This window comes from Bison bison, unplaced genomic scaffold, assembly GCF_000754665.1.
Source record: "Bison bison bison isolate TAMUID 2011002044 unplaced genomic scaffold, Bison_UMD1.0 scf7180017864483, whole genome shotgun sequence".
Classification (NCBI taxonomy): domain Eukaryota; kingdom Metazoa; phylum Chordata; class Mammalia; order Artiodactyla; family Bovidae; genus Bison; species Bison bison.
This window is the reverse complement of record NW_011495043.1, coordinates 882,737-897,919: the sequence shown is the minus strand read 5'-3', so window position 1 is coordinate 897,919 and position 15,183 is coordinate 882,737. Positions and strand designations below refer to the sequence as shown.

Here is a 15,183-nt window from a genome sequence, read left to right as displayed (position 1 = left end):
ATCATGACTTAAAAAGTTTGGAAAATGCTATCTCCTTGTCCCCCTCTAGGAAAGTCACAACAATATTCACATTTTAAAGACTCTGAGAATTTTTTAAATTAAAAACAAACAAAAAAAAGTCTGTCTAATCAGCTTTCACCTAAAGTGTCCCAGTCTGAGTTGGCCAGGGGACTCTTTATAGTGTTTGTGGCTCTCAATTGCATCCCACAGAACTCTGAGTCACAGTTCAGAGCTGGCGGACCAGCCTACACACTTCCATCAGTCATACCAGTAAAGGCTACTCTTTCACTATAAACTTCACATCTGCAGTGACTCTATTCACTAGCCATTTAAATGACTAAACTCTTGAAAAGTATTCAAAGAACAGTGGATACAGCCCCTATGTCAGTGTGTTCTAGAGTGCCGTACCCTCTTCGTCAGAAACAGAATTTCTTTATGGTGTTTTAATTTCCCTTCCTCACTGCTCTCAGCCACTGCACAGTCCATGTCTGACTGTGGCTACAAAGCATTGCAACGCTAGAAGAGAAAACCCACCGAAAGAAACCGCATTAGACTTGGAAACCATCCTGGGGCCACTGGGATTCCTCCCAGGCTTCCCTAAGGCAGAGTCACCTGGCCTGTGTTAAAGGCAAAGGTTGACTCATTCATTCTGAGGCTGGTCCCACCACTGTTTACTTGTTGTGATGAATATTCATTGAGGCCCTTCTGTTATTGCTGTAGACTGAGGATCAGACAGCATAGTAGATGCTTGTGCATCTCATTTTAATCCTTTAAGCAACATTATTAGGAAAGTATTATCACCCCCTTAAAAAGGAAAAAAACCAAATGCTCAAGAAGATATGGGAGAATAAGAATTGAAAATAAACTGGGATCAAATCCCAAAGAACCTTGAATGTTAGGCTAAGGAGATAGAACATTATTCATGGGCAGTGGGAGGTCAGTAAAAAATGGTTCTTAACCATCATGGGCATCAGAATATTCTCAGGAGCTTTTCACACATGTTTCTAGGTCCTACTATGAAATACTGAGTTATGCTCTTAATGGTGGCACCCAGGTATTTGTATCTTGTGGGGGAGCAGGAAACTCCCCAGGAGATGCTCAGGCACAATTCTAGTGAAGATTTATTGCAGGAAAGGATCTAATTATTAGAAAATTAAAGGGAATCCCCCACTAAACAAGAAAAATTCCTCTTTCACCTGCTGCTGCTGCTAAGTCACTTCAGCTGTGTCTGACTCTGTGCGACCCCATAGACGGCAGCCCACCTGAGAATCCCTTAAACCTCTGAAGACATTGTGTCAGAGGCCTGCACGTTTATCCCAGAAGACTAACTGTTGCTTGAGATGTTTTGGAAAAGTCTCCTCAGAGTGACCCTCAGAGTTCCCTGACCTTAGAGTAGGAAGGATGTGTCCACAGGCATCAGAGCTGCTCCAACTGGACTTTGGAGTCAAACCAAAATTAGCTGAGTCCATCTCCATGCCACAGGGCTAAGTTCACCCAGTGCTGCAAACAAGGTCTTATCTTGGAGTCCTGTAGACAAAAATCTGAGTCTGCTAGTAAAAACTCAGTGCAGAGAAAAGAGGGGGAAAGTAGGAAACCACAAGCTCTGAAAAATTAAAATGTTTTCTCCTCTGGTTCAAGTTGTAGCCGCGAGGTTGATTTTCTCTGTTCAGATGCAGCCTCCTTGCCTTGGTCACATCATTACTCCCCCTGGTGGTCGTCTTCTTCATTGCAGGCATGTGTTGTACTGACTCCTTAGTGAGGAGCTGAAGGTGGGAGGGCCATCCGACCTCCTTCAAAAAGGGCTTTCTTCATGCAGGAGGAAGAGGGAAAGGTAACCAGAATCCACAGCCATCCTCCTGGCCTCTGAGGTTAAAGGGCCAAGGAGTTCTCTTCTGAGCTACTCCTTATTTGGCTTTGATGTGTAAAAGCATGTCTTTTTTTTCATTTAAGATGTTGTGCAAAATTACAGGACATCTAGTTGTTTATGAGTGACACAAGAACTCAGATCAGAGTAGGGTCAATGCTCTGTCAGTTACGGCTGACAAGCATCTCCCAAGTCTTTTACTAACTAGCTGTGTTTATAGAACTGCAGGTAAAGGTTTTCTGCTCTGTCATCTCAGCCAGTTAGGTTGAAAGCGAAAGATTAAAAGCTACTGCCTGGCACATCCTCTACATTATAAATTCTGTTTGATTCTTGCCTCTTTTTTTTAAACTTCAGTTCTATCTCATTCTCAGATGTGCTGTGATTCAACTTCTTCTTTTAGATCCATTCCATTACAGAGTTATTTTTCATTCTTTTTATTTGTAGTATTTTAAATTCATTCCTGGCTTGTTGCACTATTTTCCCACCGAGAACTTTAAAAAATATTCTCTCTGATATTTTGATGCTTTTATTTTTATTACTTTTAATGCTTTTCCATCTGTTAGAACTTTCTTTTGATTTTTAAACCCATCACAAAAAGATAGAAAATTCATATCTTCATAAACCCTCTTTAGTCTCCAGAGTTATTTTGCTAACCGACCCCTTCCTCCCATTTTAACAGGTTATATATAGATCAAAAAGCAGTGGGAATGGTGAGGAGATTGCAGTTTAGTGATAAGCAGCAGGATTTTTGGTGTCAGGCAGACTTTTGTTTAAATCCTCACTCCACCTGGTTGTAGTGGTGAGATCGTAAGCAATCTATGCAGCTTTTCTGTGCCTCAGTTTCTTAACCCGTAAACCCTGGATGATAGTTAACTCATGGAGTCATTTAAAGATGAAATGCCAGTATGTACATAAAGAGCATCTTGATTCAGTGATAGCCTGGAAAACACTCAGAAAACGATGGTTTGTTTTGTGTTGTTACATCCTAGATGGTGAAATAGTACAACTGTTAGCTCCATGTGACACCACGGTAATGAATGCACAAATCTGTCCCAGAAAACCTGAATTCACAGCCTCGGTGATAATTCTGTCTTCAGTGAACTGTGTATTTCTTAACTCCAAAAATGTTTTTCTAGAGGAGGTCTGTGCGTGCATGCTAAGTCACTTCTGTCGTGTCCAACTCTTTGCAACCCTGTGGACTATAGCCCGCCGGGCTCCTCTGTCCATGGGATTCTCTAAGCAAGATTACTGGAGTGAGGTGCCACGCCCTCCTCCGAGGGATCTTCCCCCTGCCCCCAGAGATCGAACCCACCTCTCTTGCATCTCCTGCATTGGCAGGTGGGTTCTTTACCACTAACACCACTCAGGAAGCCCCCAAAAGGGGGTACTTTATTGCATAAACAGTTTTGGGTATGTATTCTATGTAGGCACCTGGGCTTGGCTTCCTGGGGGATAAATAAAACCTGGCCACCACCCTCAAGGAGCTTTAAGTCTGGTTCAAAGCCAGGACACAAACCCAGCTATAACGTAACGTAAACGGAGCATGTCCTAGAAAATTCTCAGAGTGCCTCAGGAAGTTAAAGAAGACAATGATATCTCTAGCCAATGATGTTCAAAACCAAACCCATTTCCCCTCCCTTCTGGAGGCAGATTCCTTCCTCCTGCAGTGTTTCCCATCTCCACGAATGGGTACCACCACATGTTCAGACCCCAGCCAGGACTAAAAAGGAAGCTCCATTGACCATGCCCTCTCCTTCCCTTATGTTGCCAGCTGCTACAAGTCTCAGCACAGTCTCCCTCCTTAATATACCCAAATCTCTCCATCTGTTTTCACTTCCATGAACCTCATTCCTTGTTTCTGAACCTGTTGAGCCTTAGGGTTTCCTGGCATGCTTGTTAAAATGCAGATTGATGGGCCCCACCTCCAGAGTTTCTTCTAATTCCATAGGTGTGGAGTGAGGCCTGAGATTTTGTGTTCTTATTAAACACATGTCCTGGGCTTCCCTGGAGTCTCAGTGGTAAGAATCTCCTTGCCAATGCAGAAGACACGAGTTCGATCCCTGGGTCAGGAAGATTCTCTGGGGAAGGAATGGCAACCCACTCCAGTATTCTTGCCTGGGAAAGCACACGGACAGAGGAGCCTGGTGGACTACAGTCCATCGGGTCACAAAGGAGTCAGACACGACTTAGAGACCAAACAACATAATCAGGTGTCCAGGTGATACTGATGTAGCTGGTATGGGAACCACACTGAGAAGTGATGAGTCCATGACCTCATCATTTCCTATTGAGATTATTTCTGTCTTCCTCACTCACTAAACTTTCTGCTTCTAATCCTTACTCTCTTTTTCACCTGACCTTAGATCTGAGAGAAGAAAAAAAATCCTTTCTGGCTGTAGATAAATGTTGAAATCCTTCATGAGACCAGCAAGACCCTCAGTTACCCAGTTCTTACCTTCCTCTCTAGTCTTGTCCACTGCCTTGCTGATTCCGTGCCTGCCCGCCTGGCAGTTTTAATAGCCAAGTCATTTTTGTGTTTTGTGCTTTGCATCTGCTGTTCACTCTGTCTGCCATGCTGAGAGTCCCTTTCTTCTCTTATTGACTCCTGTGTATCCTTGGAAACCACTGAGAAACACCTCCTTACCAAAGCATTACCTCTCCATCTGCAGGTCGGGACAGGCATCCCACCTCCATGCTTTCTATCCCATGATCGTTATCACATGATGATACCTGTCTGTTTATCCACTTCTCCCACAAGTCTCTGAGCTTCCTGAGAGCAAGAACCAAATCTTTTATTTTAAAGCCACAATCCAGAGTGGCACATAGCCTGACATAGTTGAAAATCAATGATTGTTGAATGAAAAAACTTCAGGAAGGCTACCTGGAGGAGGCAAGCATTTTAGCTAGTTGTAAAGGAGAAGGAAATGGCAACCCACTCCAGTGTTCTTGCCTGGAGAATCCCAGGGACAGAGAAGCCTGGTAGGCTGCAGTCCATGGGGTCGCACAGAGTCGGACATGACTGAAGCGACTTGGCGGCGGCAGCAAAGAGTGATTAGAATGTGGACATGCAGAGAGAAGAGGAAGAACATTCTAGAAGAAGAATCTTGAGCCCGAGTTTGGACATGGTCAGTCTTGGACATGGTGTATGGAAGGAATATGGAGGACTCTAGTTTGACTGGCTATAGGATGTGGGATCTTGAGGGTCAATTGAGGGAAATAGTAAAGATAAAATTAACTTGACTCAGCAAGGGATTGAATATGGGAGTCCAGGAAAGACCCAAATCAAATGTGAGGATATAGAGAGAACCATTAACCAGAAAGGAGTAAAGATGGACGAGGATCAAGAGTGTGGTTTTGGCCAGGGTAGATTTGGGGATACCATTAGGACACATTCCACTGTCTTGTCTTTCTATGTCTTCCCATTTATTTTATTCAGGTTTTGATCTCCAGGGCTTGGTAAGCACCCAATATAAATGCTGAATGAATGAATGAATTCAGTGGAATCAAAATAAAGGCTAGCAGTGGTCCTGCATGAGCCAAGGCAAAGGAGAGTTAGTTCCTGTGATAATTTTAAGTAATGTTTTTGCCATTCACACAGATAAGACTCAGGTGAGAGAAATGTAGGCTGCTGGCAGCGTTGGGAAAACCAAGGGGGAACTCAGGTGATGGCCAGCAGGTGCTCAGGAGCCGGCTGCTTGTCACTCGAAATGGGGAAGGTTAGCATTTGTGAGGGCTTCCCAGGGGGCACTAGTGGTAAAGAAGCTGCTGGTCAGTGCAGGAGATCTAAGAGACGCGGGTTTGATCCCTGGGTCGGGAGGATCCCCTGGAGGAAGGCGTGGCAACCCACTGCAGTATTTTTGCCTGGAGAATCCCGTGGACAGAGGAGTCTAGCGAGCTACAGTCCATAGCGTCGCCAAGAGTCAGACACGACTGAAGCGACTTAGCATGCACAGCGTTTGTGAAGATGGCCAGATGACACCATCTTCACAAACTGTGAACACAATGCCGTGGACTGAAGATTGTGGTACTTTATGTGGATTTTCCTATTTCGTGTGCAGGACAAAATTCGTGAGAGCTGAAATGTACAGTCTGACTACCCTATACTAATGTGATAAATGCAAGCATTAGTAACTTTATTCTCTATTTAAAGAGATGTCTAGAAAGAGTTATGCACTGTCATCACTAATCCATTTTTCCTCGTGAAATAGACGGCTTTATGACTATTATGACACTGTTCTCAAAATCTAACCACTACTGTTCTTCTCTCAGATTTAACACATTGACATGTGTTTAGAGAATGTAATATAATGTTGAATATGTGAAGGAAACAGGTTTTCTTCTGACCCATTTTTCCAGTCTTGTGTAATCCTAGATGGCTTTCTCATATTACTCTATGTGTACAAAGAAATAGCTGAAGAAAAATAATCTAAAGATTAAGGCATTGAATGGTCACTATTTTAAACATACACACAGTTATGCTTCTAAGCAGACAACCTCAGCAATCAGTTACTTTCGGCTGTGCTCCCAAATCAGTAATTCTGCTGGTAGATCTATCAAAAATCAAAATTCATAATGTGAAGGAAGCTGGAAGTTTTATTAACCAAAAACAAGCTCTGGAGCATGCAGGGGGGTTGTAAAGGATAAACAGAAGATAAAGAGGCAGGATTCAATTTCCTTTTACATGCAAGCTTGAGGACAGGCAGACCATTATTCACCCATGCCTGCCACTGACGAACAGAAGCCCTGGGTTATGAACTGCAAGTCATCTGCTTTTAAAATTCAATTTCATTTCTTCAAACAGTCGTTGTGAGCACGAATGTCTAATGAAAGAGTTTAGGCCACGACGTCCTAGAGTAACCATCTGTAAGTCATGGACTCGTTGGAATTAATTCATTTAACAAATATTTATGGAGCATTTCCGTGTGTGTCAGCTCCAAGCTAGACAGGAGGGAACAAGGCAGACCAGGTTTCCGTCACGCTTGAGACAAACCTAGAGTTCCAGACTCCCATTTTATTGTTGTTGCTACTGTAGTTAACACATGAATGACCGTTTTTGTTTCCAGTTTTCAACTTGAGCTATTTCATAAAATATGAAGTGCTGCCCTTCTGATGTCTGTCCAAAGTAGCGATTTTCAATGTGCTGCTTAAAAATTCCAGAGTGTCAGCTTTGATGGGGCAAATAAGAAAATCTAAGGAAAGTGGAATTCAGGAAGTCAGGGAGTCATAAGAATGCTTGGAATTTCTAACAGATTTTACTAAACGTTTTCTGTATCATGACATGTTCCAGAAGACTGTAAATGTTAGTTTGTACAAATTAAAACTACTTTTTGCCTTGCTGATAACTGCAAATAAATAATTCAGATGACCACCCACCAAAACCCGAGAACATTTTTTGGGAAGTGGTGGGGGGGGGTGTTACGTGTTCCCTCTGAAATACTTGTTTTGTAAATTTTATAATCAAAGGGAAAAATAATGAGATAGTGCCTCATTTTATTTCTACTTTTCAATTCTGCAGAACTAGTTTCAAATGCTTCTGTATTTCCCAGTAAGATCATTATAGAAATGTAAACTAATCATTAACCTTTGTCTTGATTGGACTTTAAAGGGGAGGATTAAAGGCATTTTCGTACTTGCATTTCAGGACAGCAACACACTGACTTCTCCAGTTAAAATTACTTCAACTGTCACTTTTATTTCATGATGGCAATTAACTAACTTAAATTCAGGACTGCACATTGCAAGAGCTTCTTTATTTTATTTAGTAAGGAGCCTTATGTAAAGTTCATAAGCACAAAGCATAGCTGTTTAGCCTGGTTCAAGAAGTAGTAAGTGAGGAAAAAAAGAGTTGGGGAGATAACCTTTAGCTTAATATAGCTTGGTAAATTAAATCCTATATATGCTAATTTTGTACTTTTTTTAATAGATGGAACTGATTAAAAATATAAGTACTGCCGAACAGCCCTATTTATTCACCCGACATGTTCATTTCCTCAATTTCTCAAGGTAAGATATTTTTCAGTTTAATGGTTCTTTCATTTCTTTTGGGTACTTAGTCTCCTTCTAACAAACAATTACTTTAAAATCTACCTTCCTTTCCAAGGTAGTGTAATTGCCCTTCAAAAGACATTTTTAATCCATTTATTTTTTCAGTAGAGGGATCAAAATTTGAAATATTTGGTTAAAAGCTTCATTTCTTTCTAAAAATACTACTCTTAAGTCTTGTGAAAACTTGAAAATTTTTTTTAATGAGAAGCCACTTGACCTTATAGTTCTCAAAAAAAAAAAAGATTTTGTATTGGAACAAAATAGACAAGAGATGGATATTTTAGCAGATATATTTCATTGCACATTTTTATACAACCTGCACCCACACAGGACTCTGGGAATAACTTGGCGGTGGAATTATGTGTATTTTGTGTGTGCTGTGCGTATGTTTAGTTGCTAAGACGTGCCTGACTCTTTATGACCCCATGGACCGTAGCCTGCCAGGCTCCTCTGTCCATGGGATTTTCAGGCAAGCATACTAGGTTGCCATTTCCTCCTCCAAGGGATCTTCCTGGCTCTAGGGTTGAGCCCATGTCTCCTGTGTCTCCTGCATTGCAGGCAGATTCTTTACCCGCTAAGCCATCACAAAGCTAGGCCCAGCCTCTTTCTCTACCTTTTGAACACTCCATTTCATTACTCTAAACCTTGCATGTTTGATGTTGGTGGGTATTTTAGAAATCTGTGTTTTTTTCCTCTTCACCCGCAAGGACCTTTTGATACTAATGCAAACCTCAAATTTATGTGTTTTGATCCTCTGTTAAATTGCTAACTGCACGTTCTGGGCATTCTCTTCCCCAGGGATCCCTTAGCACAGATTTCTTGTCACTGTACTTTACTGTAGCTCTCAGAGTCCTCCTCTAAGGCGGGCCTGTCTGAGCTCACAGTTGAGGTTGACAGAGCACTAGGTCCCCGGGCCAATCTGCTGACTAGCCCCGGACCCTGGGCCTCCCCATCAGCCATCTGACCAGCCCTTTCCTCACTGCTTTTCCCATGGGGATAACAGGACCTCACAGGCTCACAGGAGAATCCTATCTGTGCTGACCTCGTGGCCCCGAGGGCCAGCAACCAGGGAGGCCTGAGTTTGCCCTGGGCAGCGCTTTGGCTGCCCTGCCGCAGGAAGCCTAACAGTCTGCAGGGCTGCGAGAAGAGTTTAGCCTTCAAAGAACTTTCCTGCTGTGCTGCGAGCCTTGTGCAAATGAAGTGTAAAGAGACAGATTCAGCAAAGCCAGTTACTAAGCAGCAAAGAGGAGTTGCTGCCTTATCTTTGAAAGCAAGTCTCCCCTGAAGTTCCCCAGCCTCTCTGATACCCAAAGTTCTCTGGGCTGGTGAACAGGTGAAGAGGACACCTGCGGATTATCCTGGATTATCCTCGGTGGCCGGAATGGGGGATGGGAGTATGTGTACCGCTTCCACAAGAGCTGTGTCTCCAACCACATTTCTAAAGTGGCTTGTCACTGCACTGTCCAGGGTATGTGCCTGTCTCCCACTTCCCTGGGGCCAAGAACATATAATTAGACATAATTAGATAACGAGGACTGGGTAGCTATTTTGGGTCATGTGTTTTACGACTTGTAGACAGCAGAGCACGGCCCCTCTGACCCCTTGATTCTCTCATGCACTTCCTTCCTCCCTTCTCTCTGCGTCACCCCTGACGTCCTCATTCATTATTCTTTCTTCCTGTTTTTAAAATTTTTGTTGGACTATAGTTGATTTACAGGGCTGTGTTAATTTCTGCTGGACAGCAAAGTGAATCAGTTACACATATACCCATTCTTTTTAGATTCTTTTCCCATGTAGGCCATGACAGAGTATTGAGTAAAATTTCCTGTGCTCTAAGTCCTTATTCAGTTCAGTTCAGTTCAGTCTCTTAGTCGTGTCCGACTCTTTGTGACCCCATGAATCGCAGCACACCAGGCCTCCCTGTCCATCACCAACTCCCAGAGTTCACCCAAACTCATCTGCATCGAGTTGGTGATGCCATCCAGCCATCTCATCCTTTGTCGTCCCCTTCTCCTCCTGCCCCTAATCCCTCCCAGCATCAGGGTCTTTTCCAGTGAGTCAACTCTTCGCATGAGTTGGCCAAAGTGTTGGAGTTAGGTCCTTATTAGTTATCTATTTTATGTATACAAGTGTGCATATGTCAATCCCAGTCACTCAGTTTATCCCCCCCCCATAACCCATTAACCATGGATTTGTCAAACCTCATTCATTTACTCCTCTTGCTTCCAGGGCAAATCTTTACAACCAAAACAAATTGCAATGCAACAAGTTTTCATAGTTAACTCAGGATATTATAGCATTCTAATTAATACACCAACACCAGTACCTTAATTGGATCAGCAGAGCTGGGCACAGTATGGTTGACCGTATTTTATCTTGGCCTCCACTATCAAATACGAGCCCAAGAGTTTATTTTTGATTGATTGAGTTCTGAAAGAAAAGAGAAAAATGATAAACACCTTTTAGAGGACACTACATCCCAGGGAAAGTGTCGGCCTGGCTGTCAGGATCTCTGGGTGTCAGACCTTCCCGTTGACCTTAGTGTCTCTGGTGGGAAGGGGAAATCTCCATGTTCCCATCTCCAGGGGAGGGACAGTTCCCGCCCACCCCTGGTTTGTTGGGATGATTAAAACCCCTGACGGAAAGCCCTTCAAGTTCTTGGAGAGAAGGGTATCATATGTATTCAAAGTGACATTTAAAAACATTTCTGTAGAAGCCTCAGTCTGAACCCCCAGTTTGTCTCCTGTCCAGATGCAGCCTCGTGTTCCGTTGCTCAGTTGTGTCCAACTCTGCGGCAAGAATAGAATGGGCTGCCATTTCCTGCTTCAGGGGATCTTCCTGACCCAGGGATCAAATCCACGTCTCTTGTATCTTCCTGCATTGGCAATGGCCCCCACTCCAGCACTCTTGCCTGGAAAATCCCATGGACGGAAGAGCCTGGTGGGCTGCAGTCCCTGGGGTTGCTAAGAGTCGGATACTACTGAGCGACTTCACTTTCACTTTTCACTTTCATGCATTGGAGAGGGAAATGGCAGCCCTCTCCAATGTTCTTGCCTGGAGAATCCCAGGGACGGGGCAGCCTGGTGGGCTGCCATCTATGGGGTCGCACAGAGTGGGACACGACTGAAGCGACTTGGCAGTAGCAGCAGCAGCATTGGCAGGTGGATTCTTTACCACTGCGCCACCTGGAGGCAGCCTCACCGTGTCTCTAATGTAACACTTTCAGGTCAGGGCTCTGCTCTGGCTGATTTCTCCTCCCTCCATCCCATTGTGTTCAATTAAATACATACATATTGAGGACCCTGCACTAGGACGGGGGCTTCTACAGGGAGCAAGAAATGTTGTCCTTGGGACTTCCCTGACGGTCCAGTGGCTGAGACTCCTCGCTGCCAATGCAGGGAGCCTGGGTTCAATCCCTGGTCGGGGAACACAATCCCACATGCTACAACTAAGAGTTCCCCTGGTGGTGGTTTAGTCGGTAGGTCATGTCTGACTCTGAGACCCCATGGATTGTAGCTAGCCAGGCTGCTCTGTCCATGGAATTCTCCAGGCAAGAATACTGGAGTGGGTTGCCATTTCCTTCTCCAGGGAATCTTCCTGACCCGGGGATTGAACTTGTGTCTCCTGCATTGGCAGGCGGATTCTTTACCACGGAGCCACCAGGGAAGCCCCAAGAGTTCGCATGCAGCAACTAAGACCCAGCACAACCAAATAGATAAATAAATATTAAAAATATAGAAAAGAAAAGAAATGCCCTTGCCTTCAGGGAACTGCAAGTTCTTCTTCCATTAAGGAAGGAGTGGCGTGTATGACGAGTTTAGGAGAAAGAATCACCGGGTGTTCCCAGGGGAAGTGGAGGAGCAGGAGCCCCCGCCGATGGGCCAGCTGTGGACCAACGAAGGGGAGGGGCGTTGGCAGCCCAGGGACCAGCATAAGAGAAAACTGGGCAAAGAGAAAGATGGAAAGGAACCCTGTAAATGGGAGTCTCAAGCATGGGCGCAGCAGAAGTGGAATGGCAGTGATGAGCTGTAAGCAGGAAAAACAGAGACCAGTCTGATCAGCTGGAGTAAACTCCTGCTGACCGTGGGCTCAGTCTCACCTCTTCCCACCCCACGTGCACAAGGCCCATGGCCTCAGCTACAAGACCTCCATAAACACGCAGAGAAGGACAAATTGAACTTGAATACGCTACAGGACTGTTCCTAAACATGGCAATTAAATCATCAGCCTTTCTTTTTCAAGGGAACAGTTTTCTTTCAGGAAAATTTCTTGGGTATAAACAGTGAACCGTGGGCATGTAAGGAAAATCCCCAATTATACAATTAACAGAGTAAAACATCTATGTTGGGACTCATTAAGAGGGCTTTCATATGCTTTTAAACTGAGTCCTATATTTTGAATTATAAGACATAGAGAAAATTAAGCTGCTCTTAAGGCATCTACCTTGATCGCTGCTGACAGGCATTGTTTCAAGAGAAACATTGTTTTAAGAGGTTATTAAGAGAAGAATTGATGCTGCAACCTAATATTCTTATTTGATGTTTTATTTCTAATCTTCCTTACGTTGTTGACATGCAGCAAAACACTTGTGGGGGAGCAGAATGTAAGAATGAAAGTCTAACCTTGTTCCCAACACTTTCTTTTGTACACTTATGTTCTGAACTCATGAAGTGTATGGCATTATACCAAAATGAATCTCCCCCTATTTCTTCTTTTCCAGTAAATATGGTATTCTTATCTTGGAATTTAGATACTCCGAGTGATGTAAAATGCTACCCTTCGAGTTTCTGACAATTCAATAAATTTCATTTATTCATCGTCTAGGCATCTTGTCCTGTTCCATCTTTTCCTCCCTTTTTTAGACCTAAAATAAAGGTAAAGGTGCATGCACTGTCGTGTCCGACTCTTTGCGACCCCTTGGACTGTAGCCCACCAGGCTCCTCTGTCCATGGGATTTCCCAGGCCAGAATACTGGAGTGGGTTGCCATTTCCTTCCCCAGGGGATCTTCTCAGCTCAGGGATTGAACTCAAGTCTCTGGCGTCTCCTGCATTGGCAGGCGGATTCTTTACTGCTGAGCTTCCTGGCACCTAGATGGAACAGTTTCACCATATCCATTTTTATCAATTCAACTGTGGAAAACAATACTATCAGACCAAACTGGTTCTTTTGTAGTTGCCTCAGGGAAGACTTCCTGCCAGAGGAGATAAACACTACAATGTCAGCAGAAGCCTCAGATTGGTTTGTATTCTGAAGATTTTCGCCATTCTTGCAGTTTTTGAGCCATCTGAAAGTTCAGGCCAGACAAATGTTTTTCACCTGGTCTACCTAGAGAACTGAATCAAAATTATTTTGGCCTAAAAGATGCTATTTTGTTGTGATGTTTTAAGTACATCACTTAATATTTGTGTACTCTGGTTTCATGAGCCTGTTCGCGGTTGTCAAAGTCAACTATAGAATTAGAATTTTTGCAAAAGTTCAACTTCCCAAGACCATCTCTTCACGTATGTCTTAGATCATCAAGACTATGACAGACAATTCATCTTCCCTGCTCCTGCCCCCCACATTTCGTTTGTTTTCTAAGATTTTTTTGTGTGTGTGGTGGGGGGAAGTAATTCTTTTTCCAATCTACAGTTTCCCTTGACCCTCAACTTGGGTCTTGCAGGGAAAACACTGTGAAGGCTTGTGTCAGAGTGCAATGCTATGAAAATAGTCAAAGTGAATCGTGAGATTTTCTGACCTCAAACTACCACTTCTCTTAACCCTGTTTTTTGTCTCTTCCTTTCTCACCCATGACCCCCTCACCCTTCTTTGCATCCATTTCTCTTTCCTCGTTTGTCTCTGATGGTGGCTCCAACGCCAGCACTAACTTGAGAAAGCAAAACATGTAAAAATCAATCAATCGCTAGAGAAGCAGGCAGGGTGCATCCGAGGACACCATGTGAGTTGTGGACACGTTCTTCCCTTGAAGGGGAGGTCCTGGTTACCAGTGTGAACAAGGTCTGCTCCCTGATGGCCTCATTTAACAAAACAAATCTGATCCTGCTAATTCCATAATTCAAATGGGTTTCCACGTTTTATTTCTAAATGTTGACTCTGTTTTCATTCTCATTAGCAAAGTCATCCCTTTTAATTGTGTCCTGCAAATCTTTTGTAATGGTGACAGATGCCTCCAGCTTTGAAGAGGGCATCAGACAGAACCCATGTTAGCACTTACTGAGTGCTGTCTTTACCCACTTAAACATAGCCTGAAAGTTCGATTTTCAGAATGAGGGTGTTCTGTGAGTTTATCCTGTGTAGACAAGGCCGGGCTCATCTTCTGAAAATGGCGCTGTCCCCCTTTTCTCTTTTCCCTCCACAGTGAGTGGTCTCTCTCTGGGCCCCATGAGCCCACACATCTGGCCGGCCCATCAAGGACTTGCCCTGAGCCCACCTCACTGCCCCTCTCAAAGGGCCTTCCTCCTCCTCATCTACTTGCTTCCTGCCTCTGGTGTGGGCTTTCCTTTCCCAGCAGGAAGCTGACCTCAGGTGCCCCACCCCCACCCACTTGTCTCCCCCCCTGCGACTGGCCAGAAGCTCCCGCCCCTCTTGCCTCTGGACTCTCAGGGAGCGCTGAGTGGCTCAGCCTCTGCTTGCATGGCATGATGGCAGGTTCTGTCATGGGCGCCAAGGACCGCAGTGTCCACTGAATGAGGTTGTGAGGTTGGAGGGAGACCCTTCCACTTGTTCCCGAAAAGGGCCTTAACTAACCACCTCCCCCTCCTCCTCCTGCAGCAGCCCCTCACCCTGCCCCCCAAACGACTACAACCTTTTCCACGATGGTCTTTCTCTCACTTCAAAGCGTCTCCTTAGTCACTCACCAACAGGGATCAAAGCCTGGGCCACTAGCCTCAGATACTCTTCATTTTTTGATGAAGGAAGGAAAGTTATGACCAACCTAGATAGCATATTCAAAAGCAGAGACATTACTTTGCCAACAAAGGTTCATCTAGTCAAGGCTATGGTTTTTCCTGTGGTCGTGTATGGATGTGAGAATTGGACTGTGAAGAAGGCTGAGCGCCAAAGAGTTGATGCTTTTGAACTGTGGTGTTGGAGAAGACTCTTGAGAGTCCCTTGGACTGCAAGGAGATCCAACCAATCCGTTCTGAAGGGATCAGCCCTGGGATTCTTAGGAATGATGCTGAAGCTGAAACTCCAGTACTTTGGCCACCTCATGTGAAGAGTTGACTCATTGGAAAAGACTCTGATGCTGGGAGGGATTGGGGGCAAGAGGAGA

At 44.3% G+C, this 15,183-nt stretch overlaps 1 protein-coding gene across 1 annotated transcript in view; it reads left to right on the top strand.

Moving 5' to 3' along the window:
- The window catches only part of UST (uronyl-2-sulfotransferase), a 321,018-nt gene that overhangs the window by 208,197 nt on the left and 97,638 nt on the right, over positions 1-15,183 (top strand). Inside the window, exon 5 of the mRNA XM_010862570.1 lies at positions 7,788-7,867. Coding sequence (XP_010860872.1) covers positions 7,788-7,867 — 80 coding nt within the window. The remainder of the gene's footprint in view (positions 1-7,787; positions 7,868-15,183) is intronic.